Genomic DNA, 16,490 nt, shown 5'->3' on the forward strand with positions numbered 1-16,490 from the left:
CCGTCAGAATTAACATCACGGCGGTTTCTTTGCATATGTCAAGTCATGCCTGTGGAAATGTCACTTTGAACGAAACGGCGGCGGCTCGCTGTCTGCATTTTGATTACTCATATGCATTAAGTAAAGAGTGTTGAGGAAGATTCCGCATGCAGAATCAATGCTGAAAGACACCCTGAACTCATCAGGCATTCTGAATTGCACAACTCAATGTGAGTGTCTTCTTGTTGAGAGCACCATCTGGGGAATAAAGATTTAAAACCAAGATCTGTTCTTTTCACAGTGCTGGGTTAGCTCTCAGATCATGTTTCTGCAGTGAATGCCATATGATTAAATGTTAAGGTATGAAGATGTGCTTTGAACTTTAGAGTTAGAATAAACTTTACTGTTGTTGCAACATGGACACTCAAAAATCTGACATTTAGCATTTTACTCCTCTGACGAGGCATGTGCAGATGTGCTTTGAGCTGCAATAATCTTTTCAAATCTTCTTAATTTATGATTCTCTAAATTTAAGTGCATTGTCATAAACATTTATTCGTTGTTTAAGCGATTAAAAGTTGATTTAATTTTGCCTGAACTGTCATTTATCAATGACTGTGGTTATTGATGTTTGAAGAAAGATACTTTGTCTCGTGGGGGAGATGTTGAAATGCTAAAGCATTAAAGACACATTAAATATGCATATTGCTTTGCAGTGCTTAAGCAAGTATTAATGACATGATAGTTAGGGGAGACTGTGTGTCCTGGAATCTCAGGTTGGGTGTGTGAATATGCATTTTTGAGCACATATGCACCCGTGAGCATGCAGGCTGCTTGAAATTAAAACCTGACGCAGAACACAGCACGTGATTGGACTGGAATTAAAACAAAAGGCAAGAAGAGCTCTGAGAATAAGCAATCTGAGATGATCAACATAAGTTGATCCAGAGTGATGACCAGCTGTTTTTTTCTTTTCAGATCACACAGCTAAGATCTTGAAATCAGACCTACAACTCATAGCATTAACTTGAGCAATGTGTGAGGGATTTCCTCTGCATCAGGCTGAGCTCTGTGTTGCAGTCCCTGATCCAGACGGTCCAGATGCATTCAGTGCTCATTTACAAATTTCTCATATCGGACACAAACAGAAAATTAACCTTTCAGTTAATTGCGAGGTTTGTAGATCAACATATCGAGGGACTGGAAGAGACTGCAATATCTTGGATTTAGGGCAATGAATCCTTTTGCAGAGCACTGCAAATTCACATGAATGTTTTGTCTTTTTGATAGCTTTGCTCACCACTTTTCACATCACTTTGGCTAATAGTTGTTCAGTTTGTGCAAACCACATTCCAGCCATCTCTGACCAAATCCCCTCTCCCCTGGTGAAGAAGAGCATCCCCACAGCATGACACAGCATCCACCATGTGCCAGCAAGGGAAATGAGTTTTCAGGGTGATGTGTTGTATTAGTTTTCTGCCAAGCTAAGTGCTATGCATCTAGGCCAAGGAATACTTTTGCAAGTCATGCAGTACAAACATGCATGTCTTGTCACAGACACACACACATGCTCTCTTTTTGGCATTAACACACTTTTTCTTGCTTGGCTCACAATTTCTCACATCACTTCAGCTAACAATGACACACTTGACTTTGCCTTGTGTAATGAACCACAAATTTAAACATCATGGATAAAAAAATAAACACCTTCACAATCTTCTGGATTCAGAGATTGAGCCACGGTGAAGTTCATATCCCCTACAGTGTTTCTGAAGGCATTCCCCCTGCTTTCACCTCTCTTAACCCTGAGCACAGAACATCTGCTTTCCCCATTCAGTGGGAGCTTGCTGCTTTAATAGCTCTGGGCATATTGCCTCGAAAACGAGAGAAAAAAACTTTTGGCCGAGCCCCTCCTGCTCTCTCATTTGTAGTCTGTAGCGCAGATGTAAGTGAGTGTTCTGACTGGTCAGCCTTGCCCTTTGTGGAACGCAATCTTGACCTGTTCCCAGTAAACTGAGTGTGTATCTGTGAGTGTCTGTCTGTGCACCGAGGGGTCATTTCCATGAGAATGGAGTGCAGAGAATGGACAGGGGGCCATGTTTTACTTGTCTAAGGAGGCTGCAGATGCAGTTCTGGGGTGCACAAGGGTTTCCGCATGTATCATGTTGTGAATGGTTGATGTCTCTCCCTGTTTCTGAAGAAACTGGAGAGATTTTGCCCTCTCATAAACCAATTCAATATATTCAGTATATAGTTTGCATGTTCTCACCATGCATGTGAGGTTTTTTCTTCACATACTCTGGCTTCTTCCTACAGTTTAAAAACATGACTCTCTTTAAAATTGCCCTTAGGTATGATCAAATAAAAATTTTGACTAATGCTAAATTTGACCAAAGAGAAAATGACAAAAATAATAGACATAGACTGCTAAAAGTACCAATTCAACACATAAGTAAGTCAGTTTTTAAATATTTAAATATGCCATAAAAGATAGAAGTACATGCATTAAGTAAATAAAGAAATATTTGTGTAATGGTTTAAAATGCTTTGGTAACTTAAATGTTTCCATAATTTATTAAATAGATATTTAAGTAACATAAAAATAGTTTTTTAAAACTTGCATGCACTGTTAAAATACATTCAAAATTATTTATAACACATTTAATTATATTTTTTTCATAGTTATGTTTTGCAGAATATAATTTGATATTTGTTGTATCTTTCATCTTTAATGATATCTACAATACTCCTAGGGATTGGTCTGTAGTTCAGTTGTTGCACAGATTAACCAATCAGGTGTTGGGCTTGACTGGCAGAGGAAATATGGACTCACTTCTCACTAAATGCTGAAATAACAACATATTAACAAAGTGAATTCAAGTTTTAATTAATGATTTAATTATTTGTCCATTTGATAAATCAATATATTTGGAGCACATTGTATTTATAACTATTGTTTATTTACATACAAAACTTTCATTCATTGATTTATTCCATAGATTGAGGCGCTTTTGGCCGTAAATGCATATAGTTTGCTTTCTGTTTGCCTCAGTTAGTGCCATTGAAATGTGACCTGCTTGGTTTCGTGCCTGTCTCCTGCTGCTGCCCATAACGTGAAGGTCCTCGCTGTGAAAAAGCTCCGGGGCTCAGAAAAGCAGGAGAGGGTGGGCCGGATGGGCGGAGTCAGCGTCCGCTGCTCTGATTGGCCGAGAGTGACGTATCGGGAACCACTTCCCGGTCCGTGTTTCTCACTGGAAGGAGGAGAGGCAGACTGCGGTGTTGTTAGTTTGAACAAAATGGCTGAAAGACCGCTGTCATCGAGAGCTCACTGAACGCCCACCGCGAGTGTCCGCTCCGTCGTCTGGATTCCACGCAGAATGTATTTCCCCGGAGCCGCTGCTCGCTTTGCATTCGCGGCAGCCAGCACGTCGCTAGCCGTCCAGCCGACTTCTTAAACTGAAACGTTTCTTTTGCACTTTAAAACAAGTTGGCTGGCTGGCGGACGTCGGCTTGCTCAGAGAGAACTCTATTCGGCGATTCCCCCCCCCTTCGAAAACTGCCTGAATTCTCCGTTTTTGCAAAACTTCTCCTCAGTCGACGACTTATATCTTAACGCAAACCAAGCTAACACTAGCTAACACCATTATTCTGCTTTTTAAAAAGTCATTTTATTCGTGTTCAGTTATTTTTCTTTTATTTTTTGTTTTTGTTATTAGTGGTGCTTCACCGTTTACCCCTCCCCTCGTTATATCGGCATATTGTCTTCGATTAGTCTAAGTTCAAAACGTTTATTTCAGTATTTTTTTTATGCTCAAAGCAGAAATCACCGAACTTGCTGTGTGTATATCTGGCTGCGTAGCCGTTGTTTACCTCGATATCCTGACACCACAAGCTGCTTCAGCAGCAGTCGGCTTATCTATCAAGTCCGACTTTAATTGCTAAATCTCTGCACCAACGTTTTACGGGTAACTTTTAAAAAAAAAAGAAAACCATAAAAAAATTTCAGACATCGGATTTTTATTATTATTTTTTTTTCATATTTTCCTGCCATGCACCGATTCTTCACTAAAAGCGGCCAAAGCTGTTATGAACGCAAGGTAAGTTTCAAATCCACCATATCTTATCCCATTATGGTTTAGCGGTTGTTGTCACTGTTAAATGTTTGAAAAGAAAAATTTGAGCTTAAAAATTAGACATGAATTGATTTTATTATCTGATTATTAATACTTTTAGAAAATCCGTCTTACCTAAGTCATGTTTCTGTGATGCACTGTTAAAGCTGAGCTTTGGTATTATCAGTACCAATGGGGTGCCACTGACTCACTTTGCTCTTTAGGAACCATATGGAAAAGCTTCTTCCATGTCTTCGTGTTATTATACCCAGTGATGGTCGTGTCTGGAATGCATATGTTCATGAATAATAATGATGTTAGTGGCTTGAAAATACTGAACATGTTTATGACTGGCTTAGTATCCTAGAAAACAGCTGTGCATGTAAATGTACACTATGATTACAGATGCACCGATTAGGGTTTTCTTGGGCAATACTGATTTTTTTTATTTTTACCCCAAATCTGAATTGACTTGACCTCAAAAAATGAACATGTATCAAAGTACATGCTGTCCTTTCATTTTTATGAATTAAAAACTGTGGGAGGTCTTAGTTTTGATTTATTTAAGTTTGAACAAAATCAAATGTCTTAGTATTTGCCTTGCTGAACAAGCAAAACTTGGCCAGTTCCGATCTCTCATCAATGAGATGGTGCATCACATTTATTAACTCTTAAATTTATTGTAATTAAGGTAAAAGAGGGTTTAATGCGATCTTTCACAAATTGATTAATAAGGGATTGGATATTAGCAGTTGCCAGTATTTGATGAGTAGTTTGATAGTTTGAGGTCTTTTTTTTGATGCTATGGTGTTTTAAAATGTAACTGAGATTTTTTCATACATTTTAAACTAGAGGTGCACCAATCATTCTGCCTGGTCAGAATTGGACACTTTTCTTTGGATTGACTGTAATCACCAGTCAAATACTAATGAAATTGTTCGCCCTTATTTGTTAGTTGCATTAAAACTAAGAATTCCCCCAGTTTTTGGTGTGTAAAAAACACCAAACATGCAGTTTGTGTCACTTTCTGGAGATGTCAGACATTTATTTTGATGCATTAGTGTGAATAATTTTGCAATTGCTTCATTCTTTTTGGAATAAAGAATGAAGCAAAAGTGTTACCTGTGTCACACTTTTTCTGTTTCCTATTTTCCAGTATTTAAAAAAACAGAATTGGCACATCAGACATTAAAGAAAAATAGAAAATCTGTACTGGAAAAGCTTGATTGGAGCACCTCTAATTTAAACCCCCTCTTTTCACCACCATTCAGCCTGTGATTTATTCTCTAAATGTATCGCTTCATGTATCTTGCAGACTATTGCACATTCCACTACACGAGTACATTATTAAACATAGCTGTCCTGTCTCCTTTCCCTCCTTCCCGGCTCCACCCCCTCTCCTCCGTCTCGGTACGAAAGCCCGAGATTCTGATTGAACTGTCGCCTTCCATTGCATCGCCTTTTCTTTGCATCCGATCCCCCAGGCACTGGAGTACAGCTTTTAATATCTCTGCCTCATGTCTTAATTGAAGTACATAATTTCCTGTTCAATTTCAACTCCATAGCCCTCCCCATCCCCCACTGACATTTTTGTCAAACTGTCTTATCTCCATCTTCACACACCAGCAAGGTGATGAAAGGGGGAAGAAAAAAAAACATGCACACTGCAAAGCAAGTACATATGCAGCTAAGCTTGCCTCTAATTGTATATGCGGTTTGCCATGAGGGTGCAAAATATGTGATGTTTGTTTGAATCAGTCACTGTTTACACACGAGTAACTGCTGACTTTGTTGCTGTGGGACTTTGCAACCATTCGTCTCAAGCTTAAAATCCCAGGCAGTTTGTTATTGTCCTCCAGTTGTTAATGAGATCTCATCCGTGCCTCAGACTCACAGCTGATTCACAGTCTTAAACAGAGCAAAGTTCTTACACAAGGGCAACCCTGTCTGTCTGCCTTATAACACAATTTAGAAAAAACAATCTAGATTGGAAAAGTAAAGGAAAGATATAGGGGAGTTTCCATGTTACCTTAAGTACATGTTACTTCAATAACTGTACTAGACATAAGTGCCCCATAACTTTAGCATATAGGTATCTAGAGTGCACTGAGACCAAAAAATGTAATCACAGAACCTGCTAACTAAATACCTCAATAGGAATACAGGGTAGAGATTCACCAATAAATCTGTTATCAATTGAAGTTCAGAATGAGCCTTTTTTTCCCCTTCATCAACTCCAAAGATTTTTTTAAATAAATGCTTCAAAACAAAGAATATTCACCATGTTCAGTTTATACTTAAATAAAAATCAGATAGACAGTACCTATATTTGCTTTAATCCTTGAATGTTCATTTTGTAGTAATTCTTTTTGTCGATTCAAAAAAACCTGCTGCCTTCATCTGAATGCTTTCTCTCTGATGTGTTAAAGTAGTATAGATAGAAATACATTTAAATTTTCCCTAGTGCGATGTCATCCATATTGAGACATTACGAGCCTGACTTAATGAATTACTTTGCTACTTTGTCCTTTTTGGCTGTACACTTGAAAGCTATTACCCACATTGGCTCTGGGTCGAATCAGGCTGCAGGCTGTTGGCATTCAGACATTATTTTGATTAGATTGTATTGTAACAAAGCCATGAGGACAAATCCTGGCTGCAATTGCCATCTGCAGCTCGCTTTTATCACCGAAGGTCGAGATTGTTGATATAAAAACGAAACCCAAGGCTTGCCTCCCCTCGTTTGACCCGTTATACAAAACATGAAGCCTGTTATCATTAGCCTTGCTCCTGTTGTTCATTTTATCCCCCCTGGCATACAGTTTTAGTTCTTCAAATATAATTTTGGATTTCTTTATAGTATAATTAGTCGGATCATTCCAATCAAGTGAAACAAAAAGTCTTTATTCCTTTTTGTCTGTGTGTATGTTTTTGTTGTGTGTCCCTTTTTTTCCCTCCATGAATGACGTTAGCCAGGGCCCTACTGTGGCTATCACTGAACCTGTGATTATGAGGCTTTTCAGACGACTTGCACAGTCCTGATAGATAGCATGCTTAACACCGCTGCAGGGTGCTGCTCCAGCAGGGGAGCGTTGGCAGTAGAATCAGCTGGATTCCATTGGAGACTGCCAAAAGCCATTATCCTCTTTCCTTGTTCTCTTTGTCCACGGACGTTTTGAAGTGAGGTTAAGGGCAGACACATAGATTAACTAGGCATGTGTGTTCGAAGTGCTCATGGAGCTAAATAAAGTATGTTTGGGTGTGAAAACAGTAAGGAAGATGTATTTGGGCACAATATCGTTTCCTACAGTTGATTACATCACTCAATGAATAATGTAAGAATTGACCACATAAAATGTGGGATCAGAGGGTTGGACCTTCGGGTCATTTTGAGAAATGTATCTTCAAATCTTTTGGCCATAAATTGGTCTTTTTAGAGGTCAAAATATGCTAAAGCCGCTTCATACAGCAAAAGCATACCACCATAGTCTCAGATCTGCCTTATATACAGACCCAGACTCCAGCTTGAGTGGAGCTGGGTCTCTGTAACTTCTTCTGTCTTTTGAGTTGTGTGCCAATGGAGGGGCCATGGGCTAAAGGGGCCCAACAGGGGTAAGCCGGGCCGAGCCAGGATGGAAGCAGGGGGATGGAGGGGAAATGAAGCCAAAGCCACAGTGCTTCTGCCTGTGAGTCTTGGCAGGGGTCCAGGGGAATGTTCTGTGTGCCGAGGTTTGCCTGGGGCCCCCTGTCCTTTCCTCCGCTCAGTGTTGGCTAATTGGAGAGCTGTAGAGTGAAGGAAAAGGGTATCACATGGAAAATGGACAGATTCCATACAGGGCATTCAGCCCACATTTCTGCCTCATGCCAACGTTAGACAGCATTGCTTCTCATGTAACCAGACTTAGGCTCAGCAGGACTTCCCAAGCTTTAAGTTGAAGTGATGTAAATAGCACTGGCATGCTCTAGCTGACCTTAAGCTGGGGTCATGGCTCTGGGTGGTAAACTCTGATCATTTGTGTTATCTGTGCTGTTAAAGACCTTACTATCAACTTGAAGTGTTTATTCATGCCTTGTTGGTTTGTCGTTTCTTAAAGTAGCTTTTAGAAATGACCTGCTAATCCTTCAAGTTCACATATTAATTCAGAGTTTGAGATAATTTGTATCAATATTAGAGAAGAAGTTTGTGTTGATTTTAAAGAACTGCGGAAATTAAGGCAACATTCATTCTTTAGGAATTCAGTGAACTGCATTGTCATACCAGCTCACACTTACATGTTTATGGTACAAAATTAGGACTCAAGTACTAGTTTAAGAAACTTAATAAATAAATAAGTAAATCTAAAAAAGAAATTAAAAATCACATACTTATAAAAAGTAAGTAATTATAAATGAGTTAAACAGTGAAATGAAGCTTAAATTAGCTAAATACAAATGTGAGAACATGATTACTGTACCAGCAAATAAATTAAATGTTACACCTTGGTGGATATTTGGAGCAAACTTTTAAAATGTTCCAAACAGAAAATGCGAATCAGCCATGTTTCAATCTACTGGTTTAGAGTGAATCAAGTAGGTCACAGAAAGCGTAATGTCATTCTGAGTTGAAGTTATGCAGAGGTGTAATAAACAGGAAGTAGAGATTGCAAACTAAACTGTACCACACATCTCAGAAATATGGAGAGAGGTTTTCAGGAATGTGCTGCTGTTGGGCAAGTTGTAATTGTTCTGTCATGTCAACTTGGTTTGGTGATGTAGCATGCTACCCAGAGACATAAAGAAAGAAATACAATTCTATAACAGCTGACCAGTCTTGTGAAATCAATGTTTGCTTCATCAAAACTTTTTCAGCAAATGTTTCCATATTCCTTTTAGCTCATTAACTTTTTTTTTGGAAAAGCCAAAAACCACATCAAATGAGGTAAAAAAAAAAAAATTTGTGAAATTGAATAAGTTATATTGAATTTTACCGTTTCTACCAACCTTTTTTTAATGAGATACTTCAAAATGTGCTGAATAAAATTTATGATATTTCATTAGCTAAAAGAAAAGAACGCACCATCCTCACCATGAAACATAGTAGTGGCACTGTCATGCTTTGTTCATGGAATAGCTTTGAAGGTCTGTGACATTTTTAATATCCTGTAAAAATGTATTCCACAGTTCTACATCTATTATGTCCATCCATCCATTCCACTGAACTATTATCTGTGAGCTAGTCAGCAACAAATCGTCCTTGTTGCCATGGTATGAGGCTTTATTAACAGGCTGCAGAACTTTCACCAGCAAATATAATTACATTTGGTTCTGAAAACATCTAAAGTTCATATAAATAAGCAGGAGGTAAGGACTAACACTCACACTTGTCTTGACAACTTCTTGTTGAGTTCTTAAAGCTTTAGCTGCTGTGATGACAGGGAGCAGTCTTGCTTGGTCTTGCCCTTTGTGCTGTTTTCCGATTTTAATGAGCTGCCACTGTGCTAAAAAGTTCCAGATCGGCTTTGGCATAGGAGCAGTCAAGACTCTGGGAGCTAATTTTTATTTTATTTTTTTCTGTATGGAAAACCTCAGAATTCTTAATACATTCTGTTGAGATTTTATTTTCTTTCAGTGTTTGCAATCATCTTAATTGTTTCTCAACACTTACCTGGTTGAGAGCAGTCAGGTTGTAAAGCACAGATTTTACAACGCCTGGAAATGTGTGCCTGATCTCAGACGAGCAGACACTATAGCTATCTATTTGTGTGTATATATATATATATTTATTTTTTTAAATGCCACCTGCTTTAAGTAAAGCTGGTATGCACAGAATGCTTCACAATCAGACTGTTGGGTTGAAGGAAAATACAGCTGCATTGTTGTTGCTGCTTATCAGCTTTGGAATTTACAAGCTTACCTCCCAACGCATTCGGGCGGAGTAAACACTAGTGTACGCTCTCACGTGTCGGGAGCAGCAACCCTGAATTCCTTTTCCAGGTAAGGGAAGATTTAGGGCTTGTGGCTTCTGAAAGGCCACAGGAATGGTTGTGTTGGTGGAAAGTGGCTTGACCACATTGTGTGGTTTTGGTCTGGCCATCGTATTATTTATATTATTACTTGCTGGAAGAGATGCAGCTTTGTAGGAAGTGTTGCCTGCAGTTGGTCTGACAGCTGCTCACAAGACGTGAGACTGAAACATTTTTTATTGCCCATCTTCTTTTTGTAGAGTATTTCTGACTTTGTCTCACTCATTATATATGAAATACAGCATGTAGTTCTTCTTTCATTTTCTGCCACCCTTAGTTTATATTTCCCTCTAACCTTTCGCATATTAGCCTACTGTAGGCTACAGCAATCAAGGTGCAAGGATATTAGAGTCCAGCGGCCTTCTTGTTCTTTTATGCTAAGTTTTGTTTTTAGCTCCCCAATTTCTCCAGTGTTTGCTGCCTTGTTTTTGTTCCAGTATAGCCCCCTTCCTTCTCTCTTTGCCCGGTCTGGTTCTCCGGCGGCTGTCGTTTTTAATTGGAATTGCTCTGCGTTGGCTTTCATCCTTTGCCTGCCTACCCCCCTTTTCCCTCGCTGCCTCCCCCCAGCTCTCTGAGCCCACTGTGCACACACATCGAGGCAATACTCGAAGTGTGTTTTTACGTGGGTGTTTCTGTTTGTGCGAGATTGTTTCTTCATTCCTCCTGTGTGTGCTCATATTCAGACTTGGCTATCATGTGTGTCCTTCCTTGTAGCTGAGCCCTGAAGCCCTGTTCAGTCCAACACCGAGAGGAAACTTCCTTTGCTAAATCACGCCTTTTCAATTTTCCAAGACCTTTTCAGCTTGACTGGGGCTAAGATTAGAGCTCCGACCACAGTCTGGATCAAATAGCCAAAACAAAGAAAGGACCTTTCTGTTCTAAATGCAGTTACAAGGAGTCGCAGTTGGCTGACGTCAGAACCAAAAAAGAAAGAACTAGACTTGACTCTTTTGAAACGTGTTCTGAAGACAGTCTTTGTGTTTTGTAAAGCTTCAAACTGACAAAACTAATTTCATCTTAAGAACCATAATTAACAGTAATGCTGCTCAATATGCTGCAAACATGCAGTTGCAATTCTATTCCAGAATATTCCGATGTCAATGCCGATTTGAATAAACTCACTTACTCCACACTCTTTTCTTTTTAAAAATACACACATGATTTACATCAAGGACGGTTTTAAAACCAACCAGTATTATTAACATTCAGAGTGAAAATGCATGGCACTTGAAATCAGTCCTTTGCGATTGCAGTATTGTTGATATTGTGATGACTATGATCTTATGTCTGTCAAAATGTGGGTTCAAAGTATTTAATTTTAGCTCTTTATTTCAGCCATCGAGACACTTAGCTTCGTAGCTGGCAATAATCATTTGTCTCTGTGCCTTTCCTAGATATTGCAGATTCTTAATTCTGTGATTTCTAAAAGGCTACCAACATGTACAAACCCACGACCACAGAGTAGCTTTGCTGTAACATGTTGAACCCACTTGCAATTGTACTTGAGCTGGTTCATCCAAGCCCCTTCAATATGAGATTATTAAACGACAAGCTGTAGCCTTCTGAGTCTAAATGTGGTTTTGTAAATCTGATGCCAGCAGCAGCACCACAGAAATGATCTGTGCTGAGGTAGTGCTGGTGTCAGCACTGCTGAGAGCAAGAGGCCGGTACGGCTTTATGTGAGGTCAGCTAAGGTCAGGAGGGAAGTAACCTTGGCGTTGACTACTGCAGATCAGACGATAACTGTCCACTTCATTGCAGGTCACCTTTGTTTACCAAACTATTGGAATCATCTCCAAATGTTTTTATTGTTCCAGGAATTATGAATCAAAGGCAGGCTTGTTTTAAAGGAACTCTGTGTTTCAGCTATTTTGCAGTTTTCTGAAAGTTTGTTCCAGATTATTGGAGCACAAAAACTGAACGCTGCTTCTCCATGTTTGGTTCTGGTTTTGGGGATGCAGAACAGATTAGAACCTGAATGGTCTGGAAGGTTGAAACATTGACAATAGGTCTTTAAATATTGTACCCTACTTCTTTCTTTTCTTCTCCCCTTCTTTTCCTACATTTCTTCCATTAGTTATAACTTTCTTTCTTCTTTCCATTTTTCCACATTATTTTTCTTTTTTTTTTATACCTGCTAAAGATGAAAATAATCCATCATTTATTTTATTTTCTTCTTTTATATGCCTGCCCACTGCAGAAATATATGACATAAGTTCAATGTGAACTTTAGTGTCAACTTTATATTTCAAGATGGATGACTGCATAGGACTGAGATCTCTGGAAAATTGACTTGGAACTTTTAGACTCTGCTCTCCCTTTTAGGTGAACCTTGTTGTCAGTTTTCATCATGTCAGATGTTCAGAGAGAGACTGGAAGGGCTCAAAACTGAGGAGAATAAATGAGAATTGTAGTGCTGTACAGAACATGCACAGCCCACGTTGCACAAACTGCATTTGTATTCTTCAAATGCAGACTCTCTTCCACGCATAGTTTAGCCTGCTATTCATTACCTTAGGGTGGCCGTCCCCTAGCTGCTGAGATAGCACAATGTTACACACGCAGACGTGGCTTGAAAAATGAGACTGTAAGGGAAAGTAGGAAGGGAAATACTGATGGAGAACTATTGGGACATCTCTTTATTGCATTTTGCCCACTACTGCCTTTTTGTGGTTTAACATTAAACTTACTTTTGTTAAAACGTTTAACCAAATCTCTTGGCTCACCAGTCTGTGCCCAGTTGTTTGGTCTTTGTCCGCCTCTTTTAGGCCTCTCTTGTCATTCTGACAGACATGTTCCTCCCCCTGGCAGTGAGCAGCACAGTGGGTGGCAGGCCTTCTATTAAAACCCTGTTATATGCATTATGATTCAATCATTTATCTAAATTTTGAGCCATATCCCTGCCATGCATAATTTTATGCATGTTGGAGAGGCTGCAAATTAGACAGCATTATAGCCCATCAGTTTGAGTTTTGTTATATTAATAAGTCAGTCATTTATTCACAAAAAAAGCTCAGCACCTAATCAAGCATTAGTGTTGTCCTAGCATCCAGAGCTTTTAATAGGAATGGCTTATTTAGCAGGGTTTTCTGAAAATATGAAGCTTATTTTTAGCTTGTGACTGAGAAAGATTTTATTGTTTTAAAACTTAAATCAAAATGGCTGCAATGAGTTGCTGGGTCTTTACAAAGTTTAGAAAAGTTTGTGCAGTTTAAGTATTTTCCAGCTCTGTGTAAATACAGAAAAGAAAAATGTTGCTTAAACACGTTTATTCATTCATTCCTTTTTCCATGATCTTATTGTTTAATTCATCTTCCTACTTGATAATGCATTACCTTATTTATTCAGCCATTTACCAGTTTGTCTAACCATCCATCCATCAGTTTCTCCAGCCAGCCAGCAATCCTCTTTTCTCCACTCGGTGGTCTTTGCAGGGTTCACATTTACAGTCTGACCACTGTAATAAGATCTGCCATAAATTAATAGAGAACATTTGGATCTGTAATTCAAAATTAGTCTAAAAAGCACAGAGAAATAACACTATTTGTCTAGGAGAGTGTGGAATTTTGGCAAATGTTTGGGAACCTTAGTTTTGACTCCTACCCATCGTGTTCAATAATAAACACAGTCTTGTTGGGGGTTTTTTTTGTCTAATTTTGAGATTTTTTATTTATTTTTTGGTATTTTGTATGAATTTAATGACACCATAATTCTGTTGTTGCTGACCTCTTTCGATTTCACTTACTGAACTTTTAATACCAATTGAAAACAGAGTCCTTTTAGCTCCAGTTCATACTTCAGTTTCCTGGAGCTGTCATTAGTGCTGAGCCAAAGGAAATAAAGACTCAAATGAAGTACTTAGTTTCATTTGGCCCTCAGGCGAGCTATCTGACTAGTCTGAGTCACACTCACTCAAAGAAGTTCTTTGTTAAAAGGTCTTGTCTCATTCTACCAGTTCGTTGGCCTAAAAGTCAGCTTTCCTTTCAGTCCTTTTATCTTCTTATTTTCTTTTCATTTCCTTCGTTTTACCAGGCCTTGTCTTGCTTGCAGTAGCTTTGCCTCCTGATGTCAGTTTTCTGCTTTTTACTTTGTGTGGTGTTGTTTCTTAAAATCTTTGTTTCCCTGAGGAAATGGATTTAGTCCTACATTTGCTCATTCTATAATCTATGATGTTGGGATTTAGTGATCTTTTTTTTCATCTTGATTCATTATTTCTAAACATGCCTAGAATATTACAAACAGCACTACAGTATTAGAGACATAGTTCTGGAAATTGGCACCAAAACATAAAAGTCAGTAGTACTGTTGTCAGTAGTTCAGAGAAAAAAATATTCACAAGTTTGTTGCTTTTGTTAATATCTAAATATGAAAGACACATTAGAAACCAAGCAAAACCATTTCCTAATTGGCGCAAAACAGATGTACCAGTCAACCTTTGGGCCAATGTACAAAATAAAACAAAATCAAGTTTTTAAGTTTTGCCCTGCTTATACTGATTTCAGCTGATTCATTTACTCTTTAAGGAATTATAATTAATAGCATAGAAATATTTACTAACCTTCCCGTATTGCCATCATTGCTTATTAAATATTTACATTATAAGCAGCAGGGATTGGACTGTGTAACACTGCTGTCCCAAATGATGTTAACTCTGACATGTCAATGTAAAACAGCTTTTTATCTATTTTAATACAAGCACAAAATTATCATAGCCTCAATATTTTAAAACGTCTATAGTATCTGATATAGACAGATATTTTGTATGAATATCTTTTGGTATTCATACAAAATACGTATGCTCTGATTACTGCAGACCTGTCTGTGCAGCCATACCCACACTTTATCACAATCACAATCACGAATAGTGATTGTGATTATTGTTGGTAACTGCGTATTTCTTAGAGAATGTGGACTAGTTATATTAACTAATGCTGCCAACGTTTCCAAATGTAACATCTTTTATAAATGTGCTGTAAGGCTTTAAACCTTTCTGTTATCTGCTGTAAGTCTTGCTCTCGCCTTAATTAGCAGTCCTAATGGAGAAGTTGCACCTGTGGAATTAATTTTTTAATAGCATCCTCCAGTTTATTTTGAAATTCCTCACTGATACTAAAAATAGGTAACTTTGAGTCTTCTCTGTACCAACTTTTCTATTGACGAGTGTTGTTAGGTAGGGAGGAGATGCTGATAGGAAGAAGTTCAACTTTATAGGTTTAAGCTGACCATAGTCACCAGTTCATTTCTCTGTGCATTTCTAGCATATTGTGCAGGTAACTTAACTGCACCATTTTGAAATCCAAAGGAGCTGAATGTTACTAATTTATGCCTCTAAATAAATGTTCCTAAAAGAACAGTCACTTAAAGTTTGTATACAGTGAGTTATGATAACGTAGTCATTTATATTAGCAGAAATCCTCAAACTTGTGACATAATTTACAGTAAATTTTAAAACACTTCTCCAAGAAAAAAAAAATCAAGGTTTTATTTCCCTGAAGTTTTTTATTTTTTTGTCTTCTCCTTTGCAGATGTTGTTTCTTTCTGAAACCTTAAATCTTTTTTGTCTCATCTTGTTGAAACTTGACTTAGAAACTTAAGTCCATGAAGTACATGACCTCTTGATTAATGTCTTAACCTATTAGTTGTCTGCCATGCATTTACTTCCACTGGTTTAAAAGTAAGTCATAATATGTAATTTACGCAGCAATGACATCGACTTTTGCAGCTGCACATGTGTAAATTATGTTTATTGGAACTAAATTCTCAGCAGTCTCCCCTCTTGTCTGACTGGCTTCTCTTTTCTTTGGTTGAACAGCTGAGGGAAGCAAGCAACACAGGAAAGAGAACCGTTTGATGGAAGAAAAGAAAAAGAAAAGGCAAGAAGAAAAGACCAAGAAGGAAATCACTCAGAAAAAGGTGATTCTCACATTCTGAGATGCTTCTACCAATAAACTAAAGCAATTTTTTCTTAAATGGCACAAAAATAAACATGTTGATCTGTGGAGGATTTGGTGAAATATTGAAAGAAAAAACAAAACATTGTTTTCTTTTAGTCTTTTATATTATGTCCTTGAATATAAAGACTGAACGATGTTAATATCCACCAATTATTTTATTGTTTAAAAATACTTCCAGTGTTTATAAACCCTTTGTGATTTTTTTTATTCTCTCCTCTTGCAGGCTACTGATCAGAAGCCCAAAGGTGAGTGTCATGACTAAGTAAGCTGTTATAACACTGCATTCCATACATAAGCAGTGATGTTAAAAAAAGTATTTGCTCTGTTACAAAGTTGTTGTTTCAGGGTTTTTTTGTCACTCTTAAATGTTTCTGATCATCAAACAAAATTTTACACCAGAGAAAGATAATCAGGCTAAATGCAATGAGCAGTTTTAAATTGCT

General features: G+C 38.1%; 1 protein-coding gene across 3 annotated transcripts in view; it reads left to right on the forward strand.

Annotated features, from left to right (window-relative positions):
- Nucleotides 1-3,219: 3,219 nt before the first annotated feature.
- The window catches only part of tnrc6c2 (trinucleotide repeat containing adaptor 6C2), a 50,292-nt gene continuing 37,021 nt past the window's right edge, over nucleotides 3,220-16,490 (forward strand). The window contains exons 1-4 of one of the 3 annotated variants that reach the window (XM_032562168.1): nucleotides 3,220-3,944; nucleotides 4,052-4,076; nucleotides 15,906-16,006; nucleotides 16,271-16,292. In XM_032562168.1, the coding sequence (XP_032418059.1) occupies nucleotides 15,944-16,006; nucleotides 16,271-16,292 (85 nt within the window). In that variant the 5' untranslated portion in view covers nucleotides 3,220-3,944; nucleotides 4,052-4,076; nucleotides 15,906-15,943. Of the gene's footprint in view, nucleotides 4,077-15,905; nucleotides 16,007-16,270; nucleotides 16,293-16,490 lie in introns of all 3 variants that reach the window. The other 2 variants (XM_032562167.1, XM_032562169.1) reach the window with 2 other exon arrangements.

This window comes from Xiphophorus hellerii, chromosome 5 (assembly GCF_003331165.1).
Source record: "Xiphophorus hellerii strain 12219 chromosome 5, Xiphophorus_hellerii-4.1, whole genome shotgun sequence".
Taxonomy (NCBI): Eukaryota; Metazoa; Chordata; class Actinopteri; order Cyprinodontiformes; family Poeciliidae; genus Xiphophorus; species Xiphophorus hellerii.